The sequence below is a fragment of the Saccopteryx leptura genome, chromosome 2 (genome assembly GCF_036850995.1).
Source record: "Saccopteryx leptura isolate mSacLep1 chromosome 2, mSacLep1_pri_phased_curated, whole genome shotgun sequence".
Lineage (NCBI taxonomy): Eukaryota > Metazoa > Chordata > Mammalia > Chiroptera > Emballonuridae > Saccopteryx > Saccopteryx leptura.
This window is the reverse complement of record NC_089504.1, coordinates 136,327,874-136,354,000: the sequence shown is the minus strand read 5'-3', so window position 1 is coordinate 136,354,000 and position 26,127 is coordinate 136,327,874. Positions and strand designations below refer to the sequence as shown.

Below are 26,127 nucleotides of genomic sequence, written 5' to 3'. Positions count from 1 at the left end.
TGATCTGATACTAGAGCGGTTAAGAAAGAGTAAGTTATGAAAACACTGGGATTCTGATAGATTTCTTTCAAAATATACATCATAGTACTACATTATAGTACTCTAGAGCTGAGGATTTTGATGGAATAATTTTTCTAAAAAATTTAACTTGCACAAGTGAGTTTGGTGTAAGTCTGAATTTAATTTTAATTGTAAATTTATACAATGGCATTTTAGTGTTCCCTCTGACATTTTCTATAAGTTGTGGAGGCTGTACAAACATTAGAAGTGGCTTTTTGATTTGTATATAATTAAAACATAAAATAAAAATGTATGTAATTAAAATTTCATTTATATGAAAATACTGTTTTTCTGTTGTATACAATAATCTTACAATTTAATTTCTGTTTCTAAGACTACGGACATTTGCTTTGCAAAGTTGCCACAGTTTTCCAAGCCACAGATTCTAGTAAGTTCTTATTGCAATGTACATGTGTATGCTTTTGTCTTATAATAATTTGCTGACTAAGGTTAACGCTTTCCCGCCAAAAATTGCAAGATCACAACCAGTTTTTGACAGTCTTTTATTTAATTCTGTGCAGAAGCCATGGGGATGGGCTCTGGGGATAGAAGCTGAAGCCACTTTACCTCTGTGAAGGGCCCCTCTTCTCTCCTGTGGCTGCTGCCACCAGTCTGGGTCAAGGTCTAGGCACAGTCATCCTTCAGACTACATGGCACTTCAGACTGTCCTACACTTGCCCTACCAGGTGCTGGGCCAGTTTCTTGGAGTGCAGGCTCCTTGTCCTACAATAGGTCCCAGGTGGTACAGGGCGGGGTAAGTGTATTTTAATTGTTCTTCTTTCTAGTTTTCTGATTTTGTTCAACAACAGGTAATAGTTAAATAACAACAATAAGGTATTATTATTTAGCAAGAGACAGACAAACATACAGAGAAGAATGGAGAGAGTTGAGAAGCATCAACTCTTCATTGTGGCACTTTAGTTGTTTATTGATTGCTTTCTCATATGTGCCTTGACCGGGTGGCTCCAGCTGAGCCAGTGACCCCTTGCTCAAGCCAGCGACCATGGGGTCATGTCTATAACTCCACACTCAACCCGGTGAGCCTGCACTCAAGCTGGTGAGCCTGCACTCAAACTGAATGAGCCCACGCTCAAGCTGGCAACCTTGGGATTTCGAACCTGGATCCTCACCGTCTCAGGTTGATGCTCTATCCACTGTGCTACCACCGGTCTGGCAAAAATTATTCTTAATGTAAATTATGATACCAGTATTTTCCTGATTTTCTACCTTTGTAACATTGTATTTGTTCTTTTATATAGGGTGTATCTGAACAGGTGTATAAGGCTGAAAAATCATAGTGCAGTGATTTGAAATTTGTTTTATTAAAATACTTACTTGCCCTTGATTTATTTTTAGTGTGTCCTCATTTCTTTCAGGAATCTGGTCCATTTTAATTTGCATTAGTGACTTATCTGTATGAGCCTCAGAGAGGCACTTCTGTAATAATTTATGTTTTAAATTGCTCTGAGTGGACAAAAGGTTCTTAAGAAAGTAGCATTGCTCTAATTCTAATCTTTTAAAAATAATCAGAAACTAAGTAACAAGAATTAAGTCTAAATTCCTTCTGGGCTCCTTGATTAGTCAGGATGAGTGCTTTACACCTTAAGAGAGAAGCAGAAGGGATGATGGGTTGACAGAGCGATGTAAACCTGACTAACACTTGCACAGCATTTTCCTATAGCTCAGAGCAGTACTGAATCAGAAATGATGAAGCTGTAAAGGACGAGCTGAATTTCAAAAAGAATTTGCTTATTGGTTTGTCCTTAAAAGGGCTTGAGGTATCTCACTATTTTCAGATAAATTAATCCAAAATTAATCATCTGAACTAACTAGAATTGAGATGCCACTGAACTTAAGCAAAGCTTAATGAACTCTCTGTGCTCAGAAATCTGGAATCCCACATAGAAGTTCCCCTTATCTCTTCTCCTTTCTATTTTCTTTTCAGAGTTCCAGCTGTCTTTATTTTGTTTCCATTGTCATAGAGAACTCTGATAGTATTTTCATCTAAAAAAGAAAATAACTCACATAAGAAGAGGGTGGGCAGGGCTATGCCTTCTACAAGGGTGAGATAAGGGTGATTTCGGGAAGAAAAGTTCTGCCATCTATACAAGTCTATTATTGCCTGACCAGTGGTGGCGTAGTGGATAAAGCATCGACCTGGAACACTGAGGTTATGGGTTCGAAACTCTGGTCATGCCTGGTCAAGGCACATATGGAAGTTGAGGCTTCTTGCTCCTCCTCCCACCCGTTCTTTCTCTCTAAAGTGAATAATAATAGTAATAAATTCTATTATTAGAGTTACTCTTTACGAGTAAGACATTGTCTCTAGAAAGTCCTTAAGAATTTAATTATAGGTAAGGATTGATACATTGGCCTATTGCAACTGCTATCGTTTCAGCAAGGACAAATTCACTATCCTACTCAGATGTTAACTTGGAAAGTTAGACTTTTATGGTATTAACCACACACACACACACACACACACACACACACACACACACACATACACACACAACACACACACATACAATCTGAGCAGCTTTGGTCATCCAGCCCAGTACTTAGCACATGGTAGTATATGGTATCCTTCAATATATTTTTAAAATTAATGTGTAGACCAAAATGAAGGGCTGTAGTGTATTTTGTAGTGTGTTCAGGTACATGTGGAGTCTGGATATTAAAATTACCAAGGATCAAAAGGTTTTGATGGAAAGATGAAAACATTTCTCAGTCACTCTATTTATTTGTTTGTTTAATTTATTTATTTCTATTGAGAATCAGGGAGGCAGGGAGGCAGGGAGGCCGAGAGACAGACTCCTGCATGCACCCCAACTGGGATCCACCCGGCAAGCTCACTGCAGGGCAATGCTCTGGGGCTGCTCCTTGGTCAGCAACTGAGCTATTTCAGCTCCTGAGCTGAAGCCATGGAGCCATCCTCAACACCCGCCAGGGCCAAATTGCTCAAACCATTCCAGCCACGGCTGCAGGAGGGGAGAAGAGAGGGAGGGGGAGACAGAGGCAGAGAGAAAGAGAAGGGTGGGGCAGAGAAGCAGATGGTCGCTTTTTCTGTGTGCCTTGACTGGAATTGAACCCTGTACTTCCTCACTCCAGGCTGACGCTCTACCACTGAGCCAAGGGCTCTCAGTTGCTAATTTTTAAGTCATCAATCTCCCCTCCACCAAAAAAACCCAAAGTGCAATGGGTGAAATGCATCCTGCCTTAGAATATATTTGTTTTAATTCATTGAGTTTTCATCTGTTCAGATATATCTTTAAATTAAAAATAATTAGTGTAGTACAAGTCATACAAATGCTCAATATAAGAACAATGCTTGACTTTTATTTTAATATATATATTTATATTTTTTAGATCGACAAAAGTTTTAAGGATTTTGAAAGGATGGGAATAAAATGGTGAATTTTATATTTTAAGTTTTTCTGTCTGTATATGTAAAAATTCCAGGTAACTTCAGTAACACACAGCAGTGAAAATTTACAAGGGACCTCAAAGAGTTAACAGATTTGTCCAAGCCTGGTGAACTTCTAGTAATCATCACCTAACTTATTTTTAAATATTATAAGTAGTATTATTTTTTTTAAAGGAAGGCCTTTCAGAAAAACAGAAAATTTAGCAGCCGATGCGAGGCCTTAATGAAGTCTCTTCTCTCCTCTTCTCTTCTCTTCTCTTCTCTTCTCTTCTCTTCTCTTCTCTTCTCTTCTCTTCTCTTCTCTTCTCATCTCTTCTCTTCTCTTCTCTTCTCTTCTCTTCTCTTCTCTTCTCCTCTCCTCTTCTCTTCTCGTCATCATCTTCATTAAATCTATTGATTTAGCAGGGACAGTACAAGCACGCCCAAAGCCCAGGGTGTAATAATCAGACTCAAGTGATAAGCTTAGATGGGAAGAAAAAGTAATTTGCTCGGCATCTCCCGTATTATCTCAAGTTTCAGTTAAAAAAAAAAAAAAATAGAACCAGGGACTTCTTATACGGGCGAGCAGACCAATGGAGGGTAAAGGAAAACAGCCAGTGACACCTCTGGACAAACGGGGCAGGGCTGGCTGGAAGTCCCCGGTCAGGTTTTCGGAAAGGGGCTTGGGCAGCTCTATTTCCCCGCGGTCTCCGCCCCCCGAGGCTGCAACCGCGGGACGACGCGCTGGGTAGGGGGCAGAAGGGCCCGGGAAAGGGGATGCGAAGTGGGCGACAAGACCCGAGCGCGGGTGCGGGGCGGCAGAGCGTGTCCCCCGGCGCCGCTGCAGCTGTTGTCCGGGGTGCTGAAAAGCCGGGAACTTCCCGGGAGGCAGCGGCCACTTTTCTCTCTGAGGGAGGGTGGGGGGTTCAGGCCGCGCCCCAGCGAAGCCCGTCCTGGCCCGGGGCCCGGAGGTGCCGGTCAGATGAGGTGCTCCCCAACCCCGTTAGGGGAGTGGAAGAAACACGGGTGACCGTAGCTGGGCAGGGCGGGAGGGAACGCAGGCAGCTGGGCGCCACGACCCCCGCTCCACGTGCGCGCGAACTCTCGCGGCGGGGGACAGGCTGCGGCTGCGAGCCCGGCGCGGGCGGCGGGCGCCGGGGTGTGTGTGGCGGGGCGGCTCGGGTCCCGGGATGGGGGGGCGCTGGCGGAGGCTGGAGCGAGCGGGGCATGCGCAGTGGGGCGGAGGAGGTGGCGATGGCCCGGGGAGGCGGGGGGACTGCTGTTTATTTGCAGCTGGGCCAACTCCGAGGCTCAGGCGGCGGCGCAGCGCGGGGCGCCAGCGGCGGGACCAGGGGCCGCCGCACCATGCCCGAGCCCAGCTCCGGGCAGCTGCCGCGCGCCGCCGGAGCCCCGGCGGGGGAGGATGCCAGACGCCCGGGAGAGGCCAGGGCAGCGCTGGCGGCGCGATGGTGGTGACAAGCTCTGCCCGAGGCGGCGGCGGCGGGGACCGCGCGCCCTCCCGGCGGCGGGACTGCGGACTCGCGCCGGCCGGTGCCGCGGCGCTGCTGGCCGGGGCGAGCTGCCTGTGCTACGGCCGCTCCCTGCAGGGCGAGTTCGTGCACGACGACGTGTGGGCGATCGTGAACAACCCCGACTTGCGGCCCGGCACCCCGCTCCGCTGGGGCATCTTCACCAACGACTTCTGGGGCAAGGGCATGGCCGAGAACACCAGCCACAAGTCCTACCGGCCGCTCTGCGTCCTCACCTTCAAGTGAGTCCTCGCCGCGCACTCGCAGCGCCGCCGGGTTCCCTCGCTTCCCCAACCCGGGCTGGGAGAAGTTGCGGGACGCGCTCGGGGGGCGTTTTTTTCTCTTGCTGCCCTTTCCCCTCCGTGCCTCCCTGCTGCTCAGGCTGTCCGCGCCACTCCGCTCCGTGGACCTCGGCCCCGCTTCTCTGGGCTCCCGGGCGGTTCCGGAGGCGCGGGCTGGGGAGTTGGGATCGAGTTTCTCAAGAGTCTGCGCTCTCGGCGGGCTCGTCTGCCGGACCTCGGCCGGGAGTGGGGCTGGAGAGGCGGTCTCCGCAGCCCCCCGACCCCTGCCCGAACGCGGTCCGGCGAGACCACGGCCGGCCCGAGGAGCTCCGAGCGGTGGCTGTGGCGCTGACGCTTCCAAGTTGAAAATTGCTCGGAGGCTACTGTACAGCTTTGCAGATGGGGTCGCGTTCCGCGGAGGCGAGGCGGGAGCTGCCGGGGCTGCGTGAGTTTGGGCAGGAGCAGGAGCAGGAGCAGGAGCGTGAGCAGAGCATCTTTCCCCACCTGCAGTCTTGGCCGCTCCCGGAACCTTTCCAGTCTGCGGAAAGGGCCCCGATTTAGACTTTAAAAGGTGCCAAGCAAAGGAACTCAGAAGCGTGGGATCCTCTGGGGATCCTGGCGTCCCCGGTGGAAATAGTTTTTCTTTTACAATCTCGGAGTCATGATTCAGCGTTTCATGGTGTGAATAAAGTGTAAAAGGGAACCGAGAACGCCAGGTTTTTGTAGGGTGGAGAATTTTCTTGAATTTAAAAGAGGGCTAGCTTCAGATGGAAAGGGAGAAGGGCTGATTTAAGTGCTATCTCATAAATCATGAGCTTGATTCGATCCCTTATAATTTGCATTTAAGCTTATAGTGTGCCAGATAAAACTGTTGAAATAATGTTGGTGCAGTATCATCAGCGTTTGAAGCCGTTTTCATCGGGTGTAATATGAACCCGTCTTTATGGTAATGATTATTTGAGACAGGGTAGGCAGTTTGAAAAGCCTGCCCTGGCCTGGAGGCCAAGGTCTCCTGACAGGTGGCTGTGATGACTTAGAAAAGGAAACCATACCAATTGGCAACAATTCACGGGCTTTTGACTTAATTCTTTCCATTGAAAGTTTAATGTTTTAAGGAGGGTGAGGAAATTGCACATTTGATTCCGAAGAGAATATTTTATAAACATTTGTCCTCTTGGAAAGTGGTTTTGGTTTTCAGCTGCAAGTCCAAAGCCTGTGAATTGTTGCCAATTGCTATGGTTTCCTTTTCTAAGTCATCAGAAGCACTTGTCAAGAGACCTTGCCCTGGCCTCTAGCTACTGAGTCGCTCAGTATTTTCAATTTTCCAAATGTTTCTTGAAAATGTCCTTAGATGGCACACATATAAATGTTTAAGTCTTGGACTGACCTACTTTTTTCATCTATTACAGTGAGGGCTGTTGGTTCATTTGAGATGCAGAAGCTCACAGCATGGGGTGTGCTGGACTTAGAATAGCCATGGAGACCATCTAGGTCCCTGGCCTGAGCATTTAATGTTTAAGGTCAGTGTCAAATACCTGCCCAGTTGGTGGAAGGTGAGGAAGAGTGCTTTCACTTCTTGACTTTCTAAAATGTTTTTTTTCTTTTTTAAATTTCTTCAGAAGATGAGAAGAGTGCAGAAAGGCAGACAATGAGGCAAAGCCACTGATGAAGAGAAAAGTTATCAGTGATAGGGCAAAAGAGGGGAGAAGGAGGAGGAGAATTAGGGGGCAGGGCAACTCCTACAATCTCTGGTTATAAAAAGCAGCTTGGTGTCTAAGATGCGTTGCTCTTTGTATAGTGTCTCTTACTGGTTAAGCAACGTATACTTTTAAAAATTATTTTATTTTGCCGTAGATGAGGTGGCAAAATTCTGAGGTGCAACAGGGCACTAATTAGAAAGTGCTGGGTGCTTCTTCAGAAGCAGAGTGAGCTAATAATCCTTCTGTACTCACAGGCATTGATGTAAGTTAAGACCTGAAAGTTTCCTTTACACAGTCACCTGATGTAATAGCGTAAAGCTGGGCATGCAGAGGGATGCCATAAGCCACGCTGGACCCACGCAACTCTAAAGATCGTTGCAAGGAAGGACAGAAAACCGTACTCATGAACTATTCTAGGCGCTTTACATAGATTGTCTTCATTTTTAGGTAGTTGGTGAAAACAGCAAGTGGCTTTTTAAATATGTGCAGATTTTTTAACTGTATCTTAAGATAGGCCTGTTTGAATAAATCTTTGAGAATGTAAAACCACTTTTAAAATGTTATGTATGTATGTATGTATGTATTTTTATTGTGGTAAGAACACAATATGAGATCTACCACCTTAGATTTTTAAGTGCACAACACAGCATTGTTAACTATAGCACAATGTTGTAAAGTAGATCTCCCACACTTATTTCTCTTGAATAATTAAAACAATATACCTCTTGAATAGCAACTGCTCTCTCTCCCAACCCTGTTTTTGGCAGCTACCATTTTCTGATCTATTTCTAAAAGTTGAACTATTATAAGTCCTCATAAGTAGACTTGTGTGAATGGCCGATTTTACTTAGCATAATGTCCTCCAGGTTCATCTATGCTGTCACATAAGGCAGTATTTCCTTCTGCTTTATAAAGGCTGAATAATCTATTATATGCATATACCACTTATCTTTATCCATTCATTTGACATTGGACACTTCAGTGTTTCCATACCTTGGTTGTGGTGAATAATGCTGCAGTGAACATGCAAGTGCGTATATCTCTTCTACATCCTCATTTCAATTCATTTGGATAAATGCCCAGAAGTTGGATTGCTGGATCATATTGTAATTGTATTTTGAATTTTTTGAGAAACCTCTATCTTGTTTTTGATAGTGGTTGCACCATTTTACTACCTAGCAAGAGTGTACAAGGGTTCCAATTTCTCCACGTATTTACAAACACTTAACTATTTTTTAAATAAAAGCCATCCTAACAGGTGTGAGGTGATATCTCATTGTGGTTTTAATTTGTGTGATTAGGTTAAAATTTTTTTTATTGATTTCAGATAGAGTGGGGGGGAGGGAAGAAGGGGGAGAGAGAGACATCATTTGTTGTTCCATCTATGCATGCACTCATGATTTGCTCCCTGTGTGCCCTGACCAGGCTGAACCCACAACCTTGGCATGTTGGAATGATGCTCTAACCAACTAAGCTACCCGGCCAGGGCCCTGCATGATTAGGTTTTGATAATTAGTGATGTTTAGCATTTTTCATATACCTGTTGACCATTTGTATGTGTTCTTTGAAGAAATGTCTATTTATGTCCACTGATTTTTAGATCAGGTTGTTTTTGTTTTTGCTTTGAGTTGTAAGAGTTTCTTATATGTTTTAGATAGTAATCACATATCAAATATATGGCTTGCAGATATTTTCTCCTATTTTGTAGGTTGCCTTTTCATTCTATGGATTGTTCACTTTGCTATGCAGAGGCTTTGTAGTTTGATGTAGTCTTACTTGTATCATTTTGCTTTTATTGCTTGTGCTTTTGATGGCATATCTAAAAAGCCATTGTCAAGCCTAATATCAGGAAGTTTTCCCTCTATGTTTTCTTTCTAGGAGTTTTACAGTTCCAAGTCTTAGATAAATTTTTAATACATTTTGACTCGATTTTTTTTGCATGTGGACATTCAGTTTTCCCAATCCCATTTATTTGAAGAAATTATCCTTTCCCCATTGTGTATTCTTGGCACCCTTGTTGAACTCATTTGACCCTGTATTCATAGTTTGCTTTCTGGACTCTGTTCTTTCTCTTTTGTCTATATTTCTGCTTTTATACCAGTACCATACTATTTTAATTATGGTATCTTTGGAATATATTTTGAAATCAGAAAGTGTGATGTCTCTAGTACTTTCTTCCTTGTATATTCAGGGTCTTTTGTGGTTCAGAAGGAAATTTATGATTTAAAATAAACTTTCTGTAAAAAATGCTATTGGGATTTTGATAGGGATTACATTGAATCTATATAGGTCTAGATGGCTTTGGGTCATATAAGCATTTTAATGATATTAAGTCTTCCTCTTCATGAACATGTGACATCTTTCAATTTGTGTCTTCCTTAATTTCTTTGATCTGTAGTTTGTGTTCTTTCTTTCTCTCTCTCTCTCTCTTTCTTTCTTTTTTTTAACGAGAGAGAGACAGACAAGCTGGAAGGGAGAGAGATGAGAAGCATCAGTTCTTCATTGCCCCATCTTAGTTGTTAATTGATTTCTTTTTCATATGTGCCTTGACTGGAAGTGGGAGGGTGGTGCTGGGAGAGCCAGTGACTCCTTGCTCAAGCCAGCAACCTTGGACTCAAGCCAGAGACCTTGGGCTTTAAGCCACCAGCCTTTGGGCTCAAGCCAGTGACCATGGGGTCATGTTTATGATCCCACACTCAAGCCAATGACACCATGCTCAAGCCGGATGAGTCAAGCTGGTGACCTCGGGGTTTTGAATCTGGGTCCTCAGCATCCCAGTCCAATGCTCTATCCCAGGGTTTGGGAACCTTTTTGGTTGAGAGAACCATGAATGCCACATATTTTAAAATGTAATTCCGTGAGAGCCATATAATGACCCATGTACGTTATGCATTATCCAATAAAAATTTGGTGTTGTCCCGGAGGACAGCTGTGATTGGCTCCAGCCACCCGCAACCATGAACATGAGCAGTAGGAAATGAATGGATTGTAATACATGAGAATGTTTTATATTTTTAACATTAATATTTTTTTATTAAAGATTTGTCTGTGAGCCAGATGCAGCTATCAAAAGAGCCACATCTGGCTCGTGAGTCATAGGTTCCTGATCCCTGCTCTATCCACTGCTCCACTGCGCCACTGCCTGGTCAGGCAGTAATTTGTGGTTTTAAGTGTACAAGTATTTTCAGCTCTAAGTTTAATCTTAAATATATCTTATTCTTTTTGATACTCTAGTAAATGGAATGAAAATTTTTTCTTAGTTTTTGGATACTTTATTATTAATATATTGAAATACAGCTGATTTTTTAATGTTGAATTTGTATCCTGCAATTTTACTTAATTCATGTGCTATTTCTAATTGTTTTTTGGTGGAGTCTGTAGGGTTTTTTACATGTAAGATTATGCCATCTGTAAACAGATACAAATGTAATTCTTTCTTTCTGATTTAGATGCTTTTTATTTCTTTTTCTTGCCCATTGCTCTGATTAGAACTTCTAGTACTATGATGAATACAAGTGACACAAGTGGGCGTTTTTACCTTGTTCCTGATCTCAGAGGAGAAGCTTTTAGTTTTTCACTATAATGTATGATGTAAACTGTGAACTTTTCAAAAATGTTCTTTATTATGTTGAGGTAAATTCTCTCAAAACCTAGTTTGTTAAAAGTCTTTTACCCTTAAAGGGCGTTAAATTTTGTGTTCTTTTTGCATCTGTTTATGATGAGCATGTGTTTTTTATTCTTCGTTAATGTGGCCTATCACTTTAATTGATTTGTGTATGTTGAGCTATCTTTGCATCCTAGTGATAAGATTTACATATTCATGGTGTACTCTTAATATAGTGTAGGTACAAGTCCTTTGGCAGATATCTGCTTGACAAACATTTTCTCCCACTCTGTAGCTTGTCATCTCACCCTCTTCACAGTGTCCTTCCCAGTGCAAAACTCAAACCTATTTTTTAAATTAAAAGTACTATATTATTTCTGATTCAGTGAATGAGTATTACACCATGGAGAGCTAGAAATTCCCTTAAGAATAAACAATAAATAAAGTTGCATAATGCTTGTTATTATAGAGGTGCTTGCTTGTGTAAAAAGATACTATGCACAGAATTTTTCAAGTAAGAAGTGGATTGAATTTGAAATGAAGAAATGAATTATCCGAGTGTCTACTTTTGCCAGTCTGAAGGGCAGGGCACAGTGGAAAATGAATGCAGTTTATCAGGATGTGGTAGCTTTGTTTTAGCTAAACCGGAACTGAGTTTCCTGGAAATTACTTTCCTGTATTATTCTGGGTTAGAGTTGGACACAAAAGAAATTTCTTTGAGATTTAGAAAGTGAAAGTGAAGTGGCCATGTTCCCACTCAGAAGGTTGGTGTTGGTTTCGGTGCTATTGCAGTCCTAGACACTCTGGCTAACCTGCTGCTGGTGTGCAGTTAAAGCTGGGTCCACAGCTCCTCCGAGACTCTCCAGATCTCCTTTAGCTACTTGGAATCATGGTGCAGGTAAGGGAGCAGCTCTGTAGGGAAGGATGCCAGTCTGTTTGCATCATTAAAGTTGGAGGCTTAGAGGTTGTGGGGAGTAGAGGTATGCTCTAGTTCATCTTTATGGGTCCCAGCTCATCCTTCCTTTCCCTTACTTCAAGGGCATCCATCCTCCCTTCCCAAATGCCTGCTGGCTTTCCACTTCGATTACAGACACAGAAGCAGCCACCTTCCAGAGGGTATTACCAGCTCCCAAAGTTATGGAAGGTCAAATCTGTATAGGAAATCTCTTCTGCTGTATTATTCCTGGTGGTTCCACTTCTCTGGTCAAACCTTAACTGATACAAATGGTCATCTTTCTGTGCTCCTAGAAGTCAATTGAGAATTTCTGCTTCTGGTCACATTTTATATTCAGTCTCTTCACAAGATCATTTCCAAGGGCACACAGGACTATTTTTGGACCATTGTAGAGCGAAATAAACCCATCTGTGAAAAGTTAATCTGCAGCAGTAGCCTTTTTTATTTTGCTTCTTTAATCCTTCACTGGCCATGACCTGCTTTTAACCATGGAATCAGGAGAAACACATTGAGTCACTCTGTAGACACTGAAGTGACACAGAATCGAACCCCATGATGACTACAACCCCACCTTGAAAACTGGCCTTGATTGGTGTAAAAGGTACTTAGCCTTTTGATTTAATTTCCTCCCCAGCCTCTTCTTCTTGAGAAAGAGCTCCTGCTGGATTGGTGGCAGTGCCATGACACATTAGGAAGCAGTTGCAGCTCAACAAGTTTTGAGCCAGTGGTTTTTTCATTTTAAAGATGGCCAAGTTAAGGCAAATCAAAGGACCTTAAACCCATTCTCACTCTGTGTTTAGGCTATTAGTTCATAGTATTCTACTAGTTTGTGATAAAGTTTTATTTTATTGAAGGCTTCTAATGGGAATGCAAACCATAAGAGTGAAAGTGGGTAATTTAAATTGCCAGAGTTAAAAAATAGAATATCTTAATATGTGCAGCTGTATCAAGTTGCAGCATTTTAATGCTTGGATCTTGAGAGTATTTTTACAGCAGTTTGCATCTTTTAGTCAGAAATGATACACCAACCATGAAAAGCAGCTTTAGCTTCTATGTTCCAAACTTGAAAGAAATGGTGGCTTATTGTTTTGTTCCCTTCCTTTTGATTTGACTGCTGTGGGAATTCATTTTGAGATAGGTTACTACTATAAGACTGATAAGTTTGTTTTTGAAGTCTGTGATAGGAAACAAGTGAAGATTGTTCAGGATGCTTGATGAGATTGTCTAGGATGTCCCGTGATGGATCTAGCCAAGGAAAATGACTGGAGGCAAAAAAGATTTTTCTAGAGAAAAGTTTAAAAAATGGCTTCTGAAAATTTTATGATGAACCAAGGTTATTGCAGAAACCCAAGGAGGAGGAGATTGATTATTGTCTGTTAGGATATACTTTAAAGGTAAAAATGGGCTTTAGACAAAAGTCTGGTAGTGCAGGGGGGATGGAAAATGGGAAGAATATATTTTTGATTCATGAAGGTTTTTATAGAAAAGTTTGTAAATGAAGACTTGGAAAAAACTTTCTGAAGCAGTCTTCTTTTTTTTTCAATCAACAAATGTCTTTTCTATCTTTCTTTGGAACTACATTAATATTTTTCCTAACTGAATACATGGTTAAAAAGAGAGGTGAGAAATGCTTGATCATGCCAAAATAATGTCAGTGTTCTTTTTCCAAATGGTAAAAAACGGTTTCTGGTCTATGAAGTTCCTGTTTGATCTGACCTCTGGCCACCCGTCTGACCTCTGGTCGATCAACCCCCTTCTATCTCTGTAGGCATTCGGTGAACAGCATTCCCGTGCTTTTTATGGGCCGTACTGCTGCTACCAGGCCTTGCACTAGTTTCTTCTTCCAATGCTCTTCCCAGGTCTGCGCATTCTCACTCTCTCACCATCTTCAGTTTCTTCTCAAATGTCACTTCATCCCAGAGCCCTTCCCTGGCTACCTGCTCTCAAAGAGCAGACATTCGTTTCTCCATTTCTTTTCATCCTTACTCTCTTACCCTTTTTGCCTAAATACCCTCACTGCTACCTGCTATCTGGCATCATATATTTATTGCTGGTTTTTATCTCCTCTTACCACCCTGTGAGCTCCATGAGGTATATCTTTAGCACCTCGAATAGTTAGTTCCCTGGCTTGCAAAGTAGAGGCTTAATAAATGGCTGTTGAAAGGATAAATTTATCATTTTTGTGAACACTTGACTTCTTCAGGTAAATATTTAGGTAGGACTACACCTTTATAATGCAGAGGGGAAAGTCTGCTTGCCTTCTTTCTTGGCTTATTTAACCTTATTTGTCTTCCTCTATCAAAGAGAAAAGTAGAGGCAAGCAAGGAATTTCCAGACACAATTTTCCAGTGGGTTCTGCTTATTGGGAGGAAGTTAAGAGGTAGCTTTGGTTCTGAAAGGCGTAATGTGGCTCCTTATTGTAACCTACTGGGACTGGGACTGGGACTGCAGAGCGTGAGGTCTTTAGTACTTTTGTATCAAAGGCCTCTTGCCTGGCATACTGAAGTGTGATGGTTGGATGCTTGCTCTCAAGTTTCAGGCTGGACATAGCAGCTATACGTTCTGAGGCAAACCTCAGAGTTACATGGTTTATTTCACACCTTGCTCTCAGAGGACTAAAGATCTTTCATGCCATTGTCCTTTTGTCTATAAGGAATGACCTTTTTTCCCCTACTCAATAAGGTAGACATGAACTGTCATTTCCGGTTGTATCAAATACAGTGTAAATACCCAACAATACTTTCTCAAAAGAACTATGATGATTCTGACTTCTCCTTATTTTGTACAATTAAAATTTCATTTGGTCTTGTCCCAGGTTCCTTGGAGGGAGATGCTAAACCTTGGAATTTCGAGAATCATAGGTGTGCCTCTGTTGTTCATGGTGGACCACTGGGGCCACACGTGGGTTTATGCTGAAAAGGAGGTAACTCATAGTGGGCCTCCAGATAGTTTCAGAAAGAAACCTGATTAGAGAGCTGGGACTTAGAGTCACATGCTCTAAGTATCAGTCCTACCTTCTAACCTCCTGGAAGGGAATGGGGTTCTGGAGACTGACTTCACTCACATGGCCAATGATTGGATCAATCAGCCTACTTAATGAAACCTCAGTTAAAAACTCAAGACTGAGACTTAGTTGAGCTTCTCTGGTTGGTAATCTTACATCAGTATGCAGAGAGGATGATACGTTCTAAGGACACGGGAGATACCACACCCCATGACCCTTTGCTTTAGACTGGTTTTGATTTGTTGCTATTGTTTTACAATAAAACTATAACCATAAGCAGCGTTTTCAGCTTTTTTCATGGCCCACAAAAACAAATTACTAAAATTATGCAGCTCATCAAAAAATATATTTTATGCTGTTCTGACGAAAGAAAAAAAAGTATAATTTTGATTCATTCATACCAGATGGCTATCACTGTGTTGGCTATTGTCATATTTTTATTTGACCACCTATGGTAAGAAAGGTCAGTGCCCTGACTAAATAGTCAGGTTTTACACGTTTTAAAAATTCGTGTGGCACACCATTTGAAAATCACTGATCATAAATATAGTGCTTTCCTTAATTTTGTGAGTTGTTCTTACAAATTATTGATCTGAGTGAGTTGTGGAAACTCCCAAATTTGTCAGACATGCAAGTGGCTCAGGACCATTGAAGTTGCAGCTAGAGTCTGAAGTGCGGGGAGTCTTGTAAGGGACTTTGTCCTCAGCTGTGAAATCTGCATGAATTCTGGGTAGTCAATGTCAGAATTACACTGCATCCAGCAACTCCACCAACACATGCCTTTTTTTAAGAAAATTTTATTTTATTTTAATTTATTGGGTTTACATGGATTCTAGTGTCCCCCGAATACCTCCCCTCCCCCATGTTCCCCACCACATCCCCCTTGCCCTCCTCCCTGCAGCTCCCCTCCCTCGGTTTTGCTTTTCTGCTCTCATCCCATCCTCTCATCCCCTTTCTCTCTGTCCGCTTTCCTTCTGGACCCTTTGATCCCGCCTCTGTCTCTATTCTGCTCCTAAGTTCACATTGAAAGAAAAAAAATTTGCTAAAAATTGACAACTCAGACTTATAACTGACTATATTCTACCCAGTGTTGCTCTGTTAATTTTCATTACTTGTTGCCTCCCTTTTTGAAGATTTTCTCAGGGCTGGCTGTTTTCTAGATATGGTTACTAGCTTCAGCTTTCTTCTGCTTTTTTTGCTGCCATTGTTACTCTGAGTACATATGTGATAACAGTGACGAATACTGCCCATTGCATGAGGCATGGTCTCCTCTTGACCAGCTCCCTTTCCTCTGTTCACTCCCTAGAGCTTCCTCATGGCCAAGTGAAAATGTGGTATCTTGAGCTCAAACCAAAACCATGAATTTTGCTTTTGCCTCAAAGTACCAGTCCCTCCTCTGCTCTGTTGTTTGCACTGGTGCCTGCAAGTCACATCCTTTGGTTCTTTAGATACATGAAGTAATAGGTTTGCTGATCTGTTCCTGGTACTGAAAGGAATGCAGAAGAGCCACCGAAATGATTAAGGCCAAAGGGATTTCCTTAGAGGAGAGATGGAAAGAATCACATGTTGTTACGTATTGGGTGAACGATCTAAGAGGACTGGGGAAACCACTTGCAAGCATTGGAGAGACTGATGGTGGAGAGCAAGAGATGGGAAGAAGAAAAATGTCAGTGATAAAGGAAGACAGGAGAACATACTGTGTTTTTAGTATTGAGTTGTGGAAACTTACCAGGGAAGTGTTGGAGAACCCATCATTTGAAAAAGCAGTGACAGAGGATAAGGGTACATTAATTTTTTTCTTTATCCTGGTTTGTAGTTCTCATCAGGAAAGAATGTATGTTGTGTTATAACTTAGAAAACTGGATTTTTCTGGTAAGCATGGCAACCATATATAGCCTTCCCTTAAGCTCTGAGACCTGTGTGTCTCTGTTCTGAGAATCACCTATCTTGAATCACAGGGTTGTTTGAGGCAGATCTCTGGGCACCATTTTAGATCTACTGACTAAAAATATCTTGATGGGATTAAGGAATCAGTGATTGTAGCTACCATACCAGGTGATTCAGAATTCTGGGAACCAGCAGGGCTCAGTGGGAGCCTATGTTTAATGAGGTTGAGATACCAAAGTCTCCTGGCATAATGTAGAGAAAAGAATCCCAGGACTCACTGAGATAGAAATGTTAGCATGCATTTATCACAGCTGCCTGCAGACACCTCCCGCCTACCTCTCCACTCGATTCCCTTAGAGGACCGATGATTTCTCTCCACCGAGACCCTGAGAAGTACATGGAGGAGGGAGCACCTGCAACTTTGAGAAACTCTTGTCTCAGGCAAAGTGTAATATAGGAGATGCTGCCATTGAGGTGGCTTTCTGATTTCAGTGTATGTGTGTGTGTGTGTGTGTGTGGGGGGGGTGTCCTGGAGTGCCAGAGGCCTGGTGACAGAGCTTAGCTGCCAAAGACGAGGTGACTGCATTTACTATAAAGCTAGCAGGAGGCAGTGGTCATCCCAATGTTTTGACCCACAGGGATCATTTGTGGTGGCTTATTAAATATGTTATCCCGGTGAATAAAATAGATGGTCAACACTTTTAAATGTTGCTTGATCTATTATATACCAGGAAAATTTCCAGTTCAGGGCCAAAACACAGGCTTAAATCACCACAATGTAGAGTTACGACCTCTTATACCTTTTACAGAACTCTGACATTTTCCTGGAGGTAGAGCTGTCCTACTGAGGTGGAGTCGGGGGGGGGGGGTCCCCGTTGAGAAAGGACCCTCGTGTAGTCCCTCGTACAAGTGTCTTCCTGAGATACAGCTTGTTGTTGTTTTTTTTATAAACCAGAGCTATTTTTCAAAGAAGAAAATTAGAAGAAAGGAATGGGCTTTGTCTAGAGCTGGGGGCTGTGAGAGGGTGAGGAGACGGGGCAGCCAGATGCTCGTTCCTCCCCCTCTTCATCCCTCCTCCTGAGACTTCTTGGTGCCGAACTGGGTGACCCTGTGACCTTTCCTGGGGACTGGTACCCTCTGATTTCTGTGAGCTCATTATGCCCCCACCTTTCTGGGCAGTTTTATAAGGAAGCAGACTGGTTCAGATGGAGGAGGAGCTTTTTGTGTTCAGATTTGCCAAAATTTGAAAGGCTTGCAAGTAGTCAAACATGATTATTAAGATTATTTCAGAAAAAACAAACAAACCCATTTTATTTTCTATTGCTTGGCCTAACTTTAAAAAAAATTTTTTTTCAAAGATTTTATTTATTCATTATAGAGAGGGGAGAGAGAGAGAGAGAGAGAAAGAGAAGGGAGGGAGGAGCTGGAAGCATCAACTCCCATATGTGCCTTGACCAGGCAAGCCCAGGGTTTTGAACCGGCAACCTCAGCGTTTCCAAATTGACACTTTATCCACTGCGCCACCACAGGTCAGGCTGCTTGGTCTAACTTTAAATGACAAATGAAGGCTAACTCAAATAAAAGTGAGATAGTGTAGCACTGGAAGGGAAAGGTGATCTTTTCTAAGGTCCAAGTGATTGTGAGTTTTATTTGTTCATTCAGTCACCTTTCATTCGGAATCCATTGTCTCCATCACTGAGTGCAACAGAGACAATGATGCAGACATTAATGTCTTAAAATGTATGAAAAATACTGATAACATTTGAAGAATATAGAACAAAAGTTTAGGAAACTTGAGTAAATTCTGTAACAGAAGTGCATTCAGGGTGATGTGGAATTTGAGAGAATGTTTTTTGTAGGTGGTGTTTAAGGTGGACTGTTAACATGCTTCTGCATGGACACTTATGGTTATTCAATACTTATTCTAGTTTTAAATATTCTTCCCTCCCTTCTCCCGAAGTGAGAAGCAGGGAGGTAGTCAGACAGATTCACCCAGCATGCCCACCAGGGGGCGATGCTCTCCCCATCTAGGGTGTTGCTCCGTAGTGGCCAGAGCCGTTCTAGCACCTAAGGTAGAGGCCATGGAACCATCCTCAGCACCTGGGCTAACTTTGCTCCAATGGAGCCTTGGCTGCGAGAGAGGAAGAGAAAGACAGAGAGAAAGAAGAGGGGGAGGGATGGAGAAGCAGATGAGCGCTTCTTCTTGAGCCCTGACTGGAAATCGAAAAATCGAACGCAGGACTTCCACATGCCAGACTGACGCTCTACTGCTGAGCCAACTGGCCAGGGCCTAAATATTCTTTCTTTGAGCTGCAGTCTGCCTCCTAGTAATTGGCAGGCACTGTGGCAAATGGTGAGTACTTGCACCATCTAAATGGGCACCCCAAAATAGCCCTGGAGGCAGAAGCACGCAGCCACTGAGGCCCAGAGTTGCCAGGTCTTCTAATATTTGAAGAGAAGCTGGAAATTTTTATGTACAGTAAAATCATCACCTATTTTAATAATGTCAGGTGACATTTTAAAAGGAAAATGGCAACTTTTCTGTTTAAAAAAAGAAAATGTTTATAGGTGAAACAACAATTTGCAGGCTAAACTTAGATCTTGGACAGCGTGTTTGCAACATTGTCTTTGGGTCATAGTTTTCCCTCTGGGAGCTGCTGAGACTAAGTGCACTGCGTCAGTATTTCATCCATTCATTTACTCACTCATTCGTACTCCCATCTATTCATTTATTTATTTTGTGACAACCATGACCATGCATTGTGCTAGACACTGGAGATATAACCATAAAAATGGCAAAGATTTTTTCCCTTGGGGAACTTGGTATCATTTCTATCACCTTTCTCTAGGCCGAGCACCCCCAGAGTCCTCAGTCTGATGTCCTGAGCTCTCACTCTGAGAGCCTCCATCTCCTAGCACCCTGGAGCTCTCCTGTAAAGGTGCTCAGCCTTTAACCCTTTGAGCAGTACGGACGTTCACGTACGTCCTCGTGCCTCCTGACCATCTGGCGTACGATCATACAAAAACTTTCATTTTAAAAACATGTAAGGCAACATTAAAAAAAGGCAAATGCATGTTCTTCTTGTTTCCATAAATTGGTTATCAAGCAAACATGATTTTAAGTTAATAAAACTGTAACTGAAAATAATTTCATTTTTTGAAAAAAAAAAGAACTCACTCCTGGGGGTCAGCAAGCATGAAAAAACTCACTACTCAAAGGGTTAAATAGCACTCTAAAGGGCTGCTGGTCTCATCTTGGATACCAACCACCTTCCCAATCCTATCTGTGGGTAGAATACTTCTGTCTTGCCTATCTCTGTACCTCGTAGGTTCTCCCCTTGCTAGTATATCTAAACTAGCCATTAATTATCTGTTTAAGTGCCTCTCCTTCTTTCACTATGCTGTTAACTCTATGTCTTCCCTTTGTATCTCTGAGCCCTACATCATACCTGATATGTGCTCAACAAATATCTGTTGGGGTGGATTGAAATGAAAAATAGTTTGACTTATGCAGTTCACCGTCTATTTGTGGTTTGGTCTGTTTTGATATCCAAGACACAATAACTCTGAGTTTAGGGCAAACTGACAGCCCTTGGACAATACCATTATGTACAGTTTTAATCTGATTGCAGGTATTTTGCTCTCTTTTAGGTCTAAATGTGGGCCTTCACTCTTACCTGTATTCTGTGTTAGAATTAATTAACAAATGCAGGCATTTAAACTCCTTATAAATCTCTGTAAGTCAATCTCCCAGGACAGTAATTCTCCTCTCCGGTTACAGACCTCCTGCAAGCTTGGTTTGCATGCACCATAGATTCATTTAAGTCTTTGATTAAAATACTGGACAGCAAGAGATAATATCAGAATCTTGTGACATACACTGGAGGTCTCCATCCAAGAAGACATTGATTTATTATTCACCACTCTATGTGTTAGCTACAAATCTGTCTTATTCTATCTTGCATGCATGAAGATTCTGAGAGATTTCGTAAGTGCCTTTGTTAAAATAACGATGTGCTGTGTCTTTCACCTCCCCGTCCTATTAATATACAAGGCCGATCAGTTAAACCTCTTTTTTGTGAACCTATGTTGACTCCCAAAATCAGATTTTTTTCCAGTGCTCACAAATAGGATAAGTTCTAAAATTATGATATTATTTTGTTTTAAGCTCACTCTTCTATAGTTTTTAGACACTTGGGAAACTCTCCAAATACTAGATTCTAGGTAACTTCTCAAAGCTTAGATTCACCAGTATTAGGTACCATGTGAGAGGATTTTCTGCACTTACCTTATTACTGCAGTGGTTTCCATTCAGCAATTTATGTTTATATTTTGAGATCTAATTGAATTCATTTAAAATACCAGGCACTCTGTCCTAACCCATTTCCAGAAATAATAATCTGTATGGATGGCACCTGTGCATTTTCAGATGTGATACATCCGGGCTGCAGAGGTGACTCATGCCTACCATTTCATGTCATTTTTAGAAGGGGAAAAGAATGTACGTTAAGTACCTCATAAAACTGTGGTGATGTAGTAATAATAACACTCTGTGATGATGCTTTTTTACTTCTCAAATGGTTGAATCATGACTACTTTAGAAAAACAACAAGTCTTTTGTCCCCTTTTTAAAACCAGTGCTGTCATTTGTTGTCTTAAATTATGATCTACATAGTATTATATCTGTGGGAATAGTCAAATGCATCAGGGGTTTGGCATATTAGATATCTTGCTTTCTCTTTATGGCCATTTTTATAACAGTGAGATGCATCCTTGTAAATGAAAAGAATAATTCTGTTTCTTCCTCAACTCACACCACTTCTGTCACCAAATGATCACTCCTCTGACACCAACTGGGTGTCTGACATTTCAATTTAATTCTGACACTGTCTACCTGGAGATGGTATTAGACCCCCAGGTTAATGGCTCAGTCCTGTACGACTGCCCCCACTTCCAAGGTCAATCATAAGTAAGCCTATATTTTGTCCAACTTGTCTACAAATCAGGAGTCCCATGGCCATGTTCAAGAAATAGTTCACTACAATGGCTCCTAGAACTCAGGGAAACACTTATGTTGATAGTTAATTATTATATAACAAAAGGTATGATAAAGGATAAACAGCCAGATGAAAAAGATACATTGGGCAAAGTGTGGAGGGTCCCAGGACAAGAGCTTCTCTCCTTCGAGTTGGGGTGCTTGAATCCTCTTATCACTTGGATGTGTTCACCAACCTGGAAGCTCTCTGCACCACGTAGTTAGGGATTTTAGTGGAAGCTTCGTCATGTAGATGTGATCAATTATTAGCTCAATCTGTAACCATTCTTCCTACTCTGAGGGAGTGGGGCTGAAATTTCCAATCTTCTAATTATGGCTTGATCTTTCTGGTGACCAGTTCCCATCTTAAAGCTATCGATCCACCCACCAAGATCACCTCATTAGAACAAGACCCTTCTATCACCCAGGATATTGCAAGGATTTAAGAACTAGGGTAGAGACCAAATATTACCACAAAAGAAGCTCCTAGTACCTTCACTGCTTCAGAAATTATAAAAATTTTATAATATCTGAGCAAGAGTCAGGTTGAAGACCAAAATATACAATTTTTATTATAGCACAATATTGCATGTGCGCTTACGTGCACACACACACACACACACATATTAACACTTTTATGGTTATTTCCTTATGGGAGATTTCTAGAATTAAAATTTTTGGTCATAAGGTATGTGTTTTTTTAAAGCCTTTACACATAGTGACAACCACAGACCTTCCAATTTGAACATCCACTGCCTGGATATGAGATTGCCCGTTTTCTCTGAAAGTCACAGATCTGAATGAATTTTAAATTAATGGCTTGGTTGGTCTGCAAAGCTCAGTCTGAGGAAATGGAAAACAGTGTACAATCCACCTCAGGGGGATGGGCTACTAGGGAACTGCACCCAAGTTGTCCGGGGATGGGGACTTGGTCTTGCCTGCTCACAACTCCGCCATTTCTAGCGGCCTTATTACCAGCAGCTCTCTCACCATATGTGGGGTCTCTTCCACTGGAATGGGACACGACACTCTTCTCTCTTCTTTAGTTGGACCTGCCAGTCCCCTAGTTCACTGCTGGTTCCTCTTCCCCTTTGGAGGAGTTATTCCACGCCAGACTCCCGTCCTAAGGATGCTGAGGTGTACACAGACTCACGGTCCGCCCGCCCCGCTGGCGGCAGAGCCTTGGCATTGGATTCCACGCAGCAATACATTTTTCTAAGCTTAGTCAGGACCATGACTACTTCAGTGGGAATGAAAATTAGTAATTCAGTGGGAGTCAGTGAGTAACCATGATGTTTAGAGTCATGTGTCCAAATAAAACTTGAGATGTTTAAAATTCTGTAGGTTAGAGCTGTGCACGAGTCAAGTCAGATATTTAGAATATGCATCTGTCATCGCTAAAGCTGGCTTTTATAGTCTTCATTGTTTTGGCAAAGAGGAGGTGTTTCTGTAAGAAGCAGATAAAAGACATGAAAATAAAGATGTGGGATTGCTGTTCTGGAGAAATTGGCTGGAGTATAGACAACTGTGGGCAAATACCACTTGGGGTGTAGATGCTCCCGGAAAGAACCATGCCCTAGGACCGCGCGGTTTCTGTAACACTGCGCCCTCAACTGGGGATAGTAGGTCCTGTCATTCAATTGAAGGCAACCTTTCAGTCTCCTGTTCAGCATTTTCTAAGGTGTTGAACAATAAATTTCCCTTCTCTTCTTGGTTCTCTCTCTCTCTCTCTCTCTCTTTGTCATCATCTTAGAATTAAGATTCCGAGATCTGTGGGAATTTGTGTTAGGAAACATTAACTAGAAATTCAGAAAGCTATGCTTTTGCTCATCCTTTTAAATTCAGCGGTGGCTGGTAGTAACATGCAGGTGCGCTGAAGCTTGCTTGTGGGGTGGTATTTAAAAACAATTTCTGGTGCATAATCTGGAAATTTAGTTCTGGGTGGTACTGCGGTGAGATAACACCTTTATGCCTAGTTTGTCCCAATAGTGACCACAATCACCGTCTGTATTTTCTATCCCATGTCCGCTGGCTATGACTCTGACCTACAGCGTTGTGCACTTGCCTTTGAACACTCAGCTGCTTGGTAGGAACTGGCGGTGTTTGCATTCCTCCCGAAGAGAGGGAACCAAATTCGGCATCTATCTGCCTAACTTCTCAGCGAGGCCACGGAACTTTCTGAAGTAATATTGTATTGCATTTGCTATGATTCCTGCAGACAGGAGATTCTGAAATAGGAAAAATGTGATACTTAAATATGTAGAGTAACCTGATGTTGGGAGTCATTTAAAAATAATTACTTGAATAACCAACTTCCTTTTTAAAATGGTGGATTCCCTCTGACTTCCTTGTGCTTATGCTATGTTTGAGGTTAATTGTTTTTACTTTTGTCCTTTGGTTCCAGGCTAAACATATTTTTGACTGGCATGAACCCATTCTACTTTCATGCAGTGAATGTCATTTTACACTGCCTGGTGACTCTTGTGCTGATGTACACCTGCGACAAAACTGTCTTCAAGAATCGCAGGCTGGCTTTTGTGACGGCATTGCTCTTTGCTGTGCATCCTGTTCACACTGAGGCGGTGAGTGTCATGGGAACTCAGTGAAATAAGAGCCAAAAAAAAAAAAAGAAAAGCTAAACTGATCTCTTTTTTTGCCCTTTCAAAACCATGTTAGTTTAAAGCTCTACTAAACTGTTTCTCTTTCTATATAAATCATTCTGCTTGACAACTTTTCATTTTGAATGTTCAAATGGTCTTTATTGTACCTCTAAGATTTAATTGCTTTTCTAAATAACCACTGTTTTTATTACAGGTAGTAATAAATGGCCACTCTTATTTATTTGCAGGAAATTTAAGTCCTAATGCATTTTAAACAACAAGAGGAATTTTGAGATACTTATCATGCTGTGTCATTGTTTCTGCTCTACATTTGTGTTTTACCTTTTCTCATTCTGCTTTATCCTTATACACTGCTCACAAAGAGAGCGGTCAGGAAATGTGCAGATACTCCAGTACTTTCAGCCTTTTGTACAGTGCATTTTCACCAATGAAATAAAAGTTGGTTTTGCATCTCGTTTGCATAATCGAACAATTTTCTTTGACTTGTCGTTTGCTTTTCTGATCTTCTCATTTAATAAAATAAGTCAAATGCTTTTTTTTATCGCTTCATATTCATTTTGAAATATCCCTTAATTTTTGTGAGCAGTATATTTATAATGCAGAGATGTGAGTCCTGGGAGGAGGACTAGAAAAACTCCAGCTGACATTTAAGCTAGCAAGACAGACTTAAGAGACTAACAGTTTTGTAAATGATCTAATATGAACTGTAGTTATTTTGTGGAGGATGAGAAATTTATTTATAAAGTTAGATAGTTTAGATATCTGGCCCTCCTCAAAATATTGACTTAATCATGCCCAGAGATGAGATCATCAAGTTACCTTGTTTCACATCTCAGTAACCACAGCAGGTTTATTTTATGTGAATTGCTAGGGGTAGATGAAGGCTTTCCAAGGGGGACATGGACACTATGGTTTTAAAACAATTGTTTTTGTAGCCTCAGCTTGCATCTGGACACTTTCCTAAAGTTGATCTGCCTTGAAACATTGGGGTAAAGGTGTCAAGTTGTTCTTCCCTCTCTCTGCTCCTTTCCGTTGCTCTTCGCTAATTAAACAATAAATGAATAAAAGAAGGAATGTCTTGCAAATATCAGAACCTTATTATGCACCAAGTGCACAAACCTCCCAATCCCTTACAGAGAAGCAATTGGATATATTGGTGTCAGCAAAGCCTCCTTCAATTAAGGCAACATTAACCCAAGGTGGGGCTTTATAACCTGTCTTAGAACAGAACATGACATTGGGAGTAGGGCATGGTAGCCTGTGTTCTGGTTCAGGGGTAAGAAAGATGGTTGTCATGGGGACATATTATAATATGTTCAAACACAAGAAGTTTGATTTGGCTAATTGGTTTGATAATGAGGACTGGCTTTGCTAGTTAGGCTATCAGATGGACATTTTCCAGAAACAAAATTCTAAATCTCTAAGCCCAAGGTTTTTTTGTTTGTTTGTTTTGTTTTTTGTATTTTTCCGAAGCTGGAAACGGGGAGGCAGTCAGACAGATTCCCGCATGCGCCCGACTGGGATCCACCCGGCACGCTCACCAGGGGCGATGCTCTGGCCATCTGGGGCGTTGCTCTGCTGCAACCAGAGCCATTCTAGCGCCTGAGGCAGAGGCCAAGGAGCCATCCTCAGCACCCGGGCCAACTTTGCTCCAGTGGAGCCTTGGCTGCGGGAGGGGAAGAGAGAGACAGAGAGGAAGGAAAGGGGAGGGGTGGAGAAGCAGATGGGCGCTTCTCCTGTATGCCCTGGCCGGGAATCAAACCCGGGACTCCTGCACGCCAGGCGGATGCTCTACCACTGAGCCAACCAGCCAGGGATTAAGCCCAAGGTTTTGACAAATATGTGTTTAGAGTGATTAAGAAAAAATGACTTTATTAAAAAATTACCAAACAATTTTCCAAACCCTTTCTGAATATCTTAGACTAAACAAGATGCCTCTAAGTGGAAGACCATGAAGTATAATAACGATTCATTTGAGAAGTCTTGGTAAAATATTTTGCTATACTTCTGAGAAACTATAAAAGCAAATGACTCTAATTACAGGT

The 26,127-nt window shown here is 42.1% G+C and overlaps 1 protein-coding gene across 1 annotated transcript in view; it reads left to right on the top strand.

Annotated features, from left to right (window-relative positions):
• The first annotated feature begins 4,748 nt into the window (after positions 1-4,748).
• The window catches only part of TMTC1 (transmembrane O-mannosyltransferase targeting cadherins 1), a 285,489-nt gene continuing 264,110 nt past the window's right edge, over positions 4,749-26,127 (top strand). The window contains exons 1-2 of the mRNA XM_066368881.1: positions 4,749-5,237; positions 23,866-24,043. Coding sequence (XP_066224978.1) covers positions 4,933-5,237; positions 23,866-24,043 — 483 coding nt within the window. The 5' untranslated portion in view covers positions 4,749-4,932. The remainder of the gene's footprint in view (positions 5,238-23,865; positions 24,044-26,127) is intronic.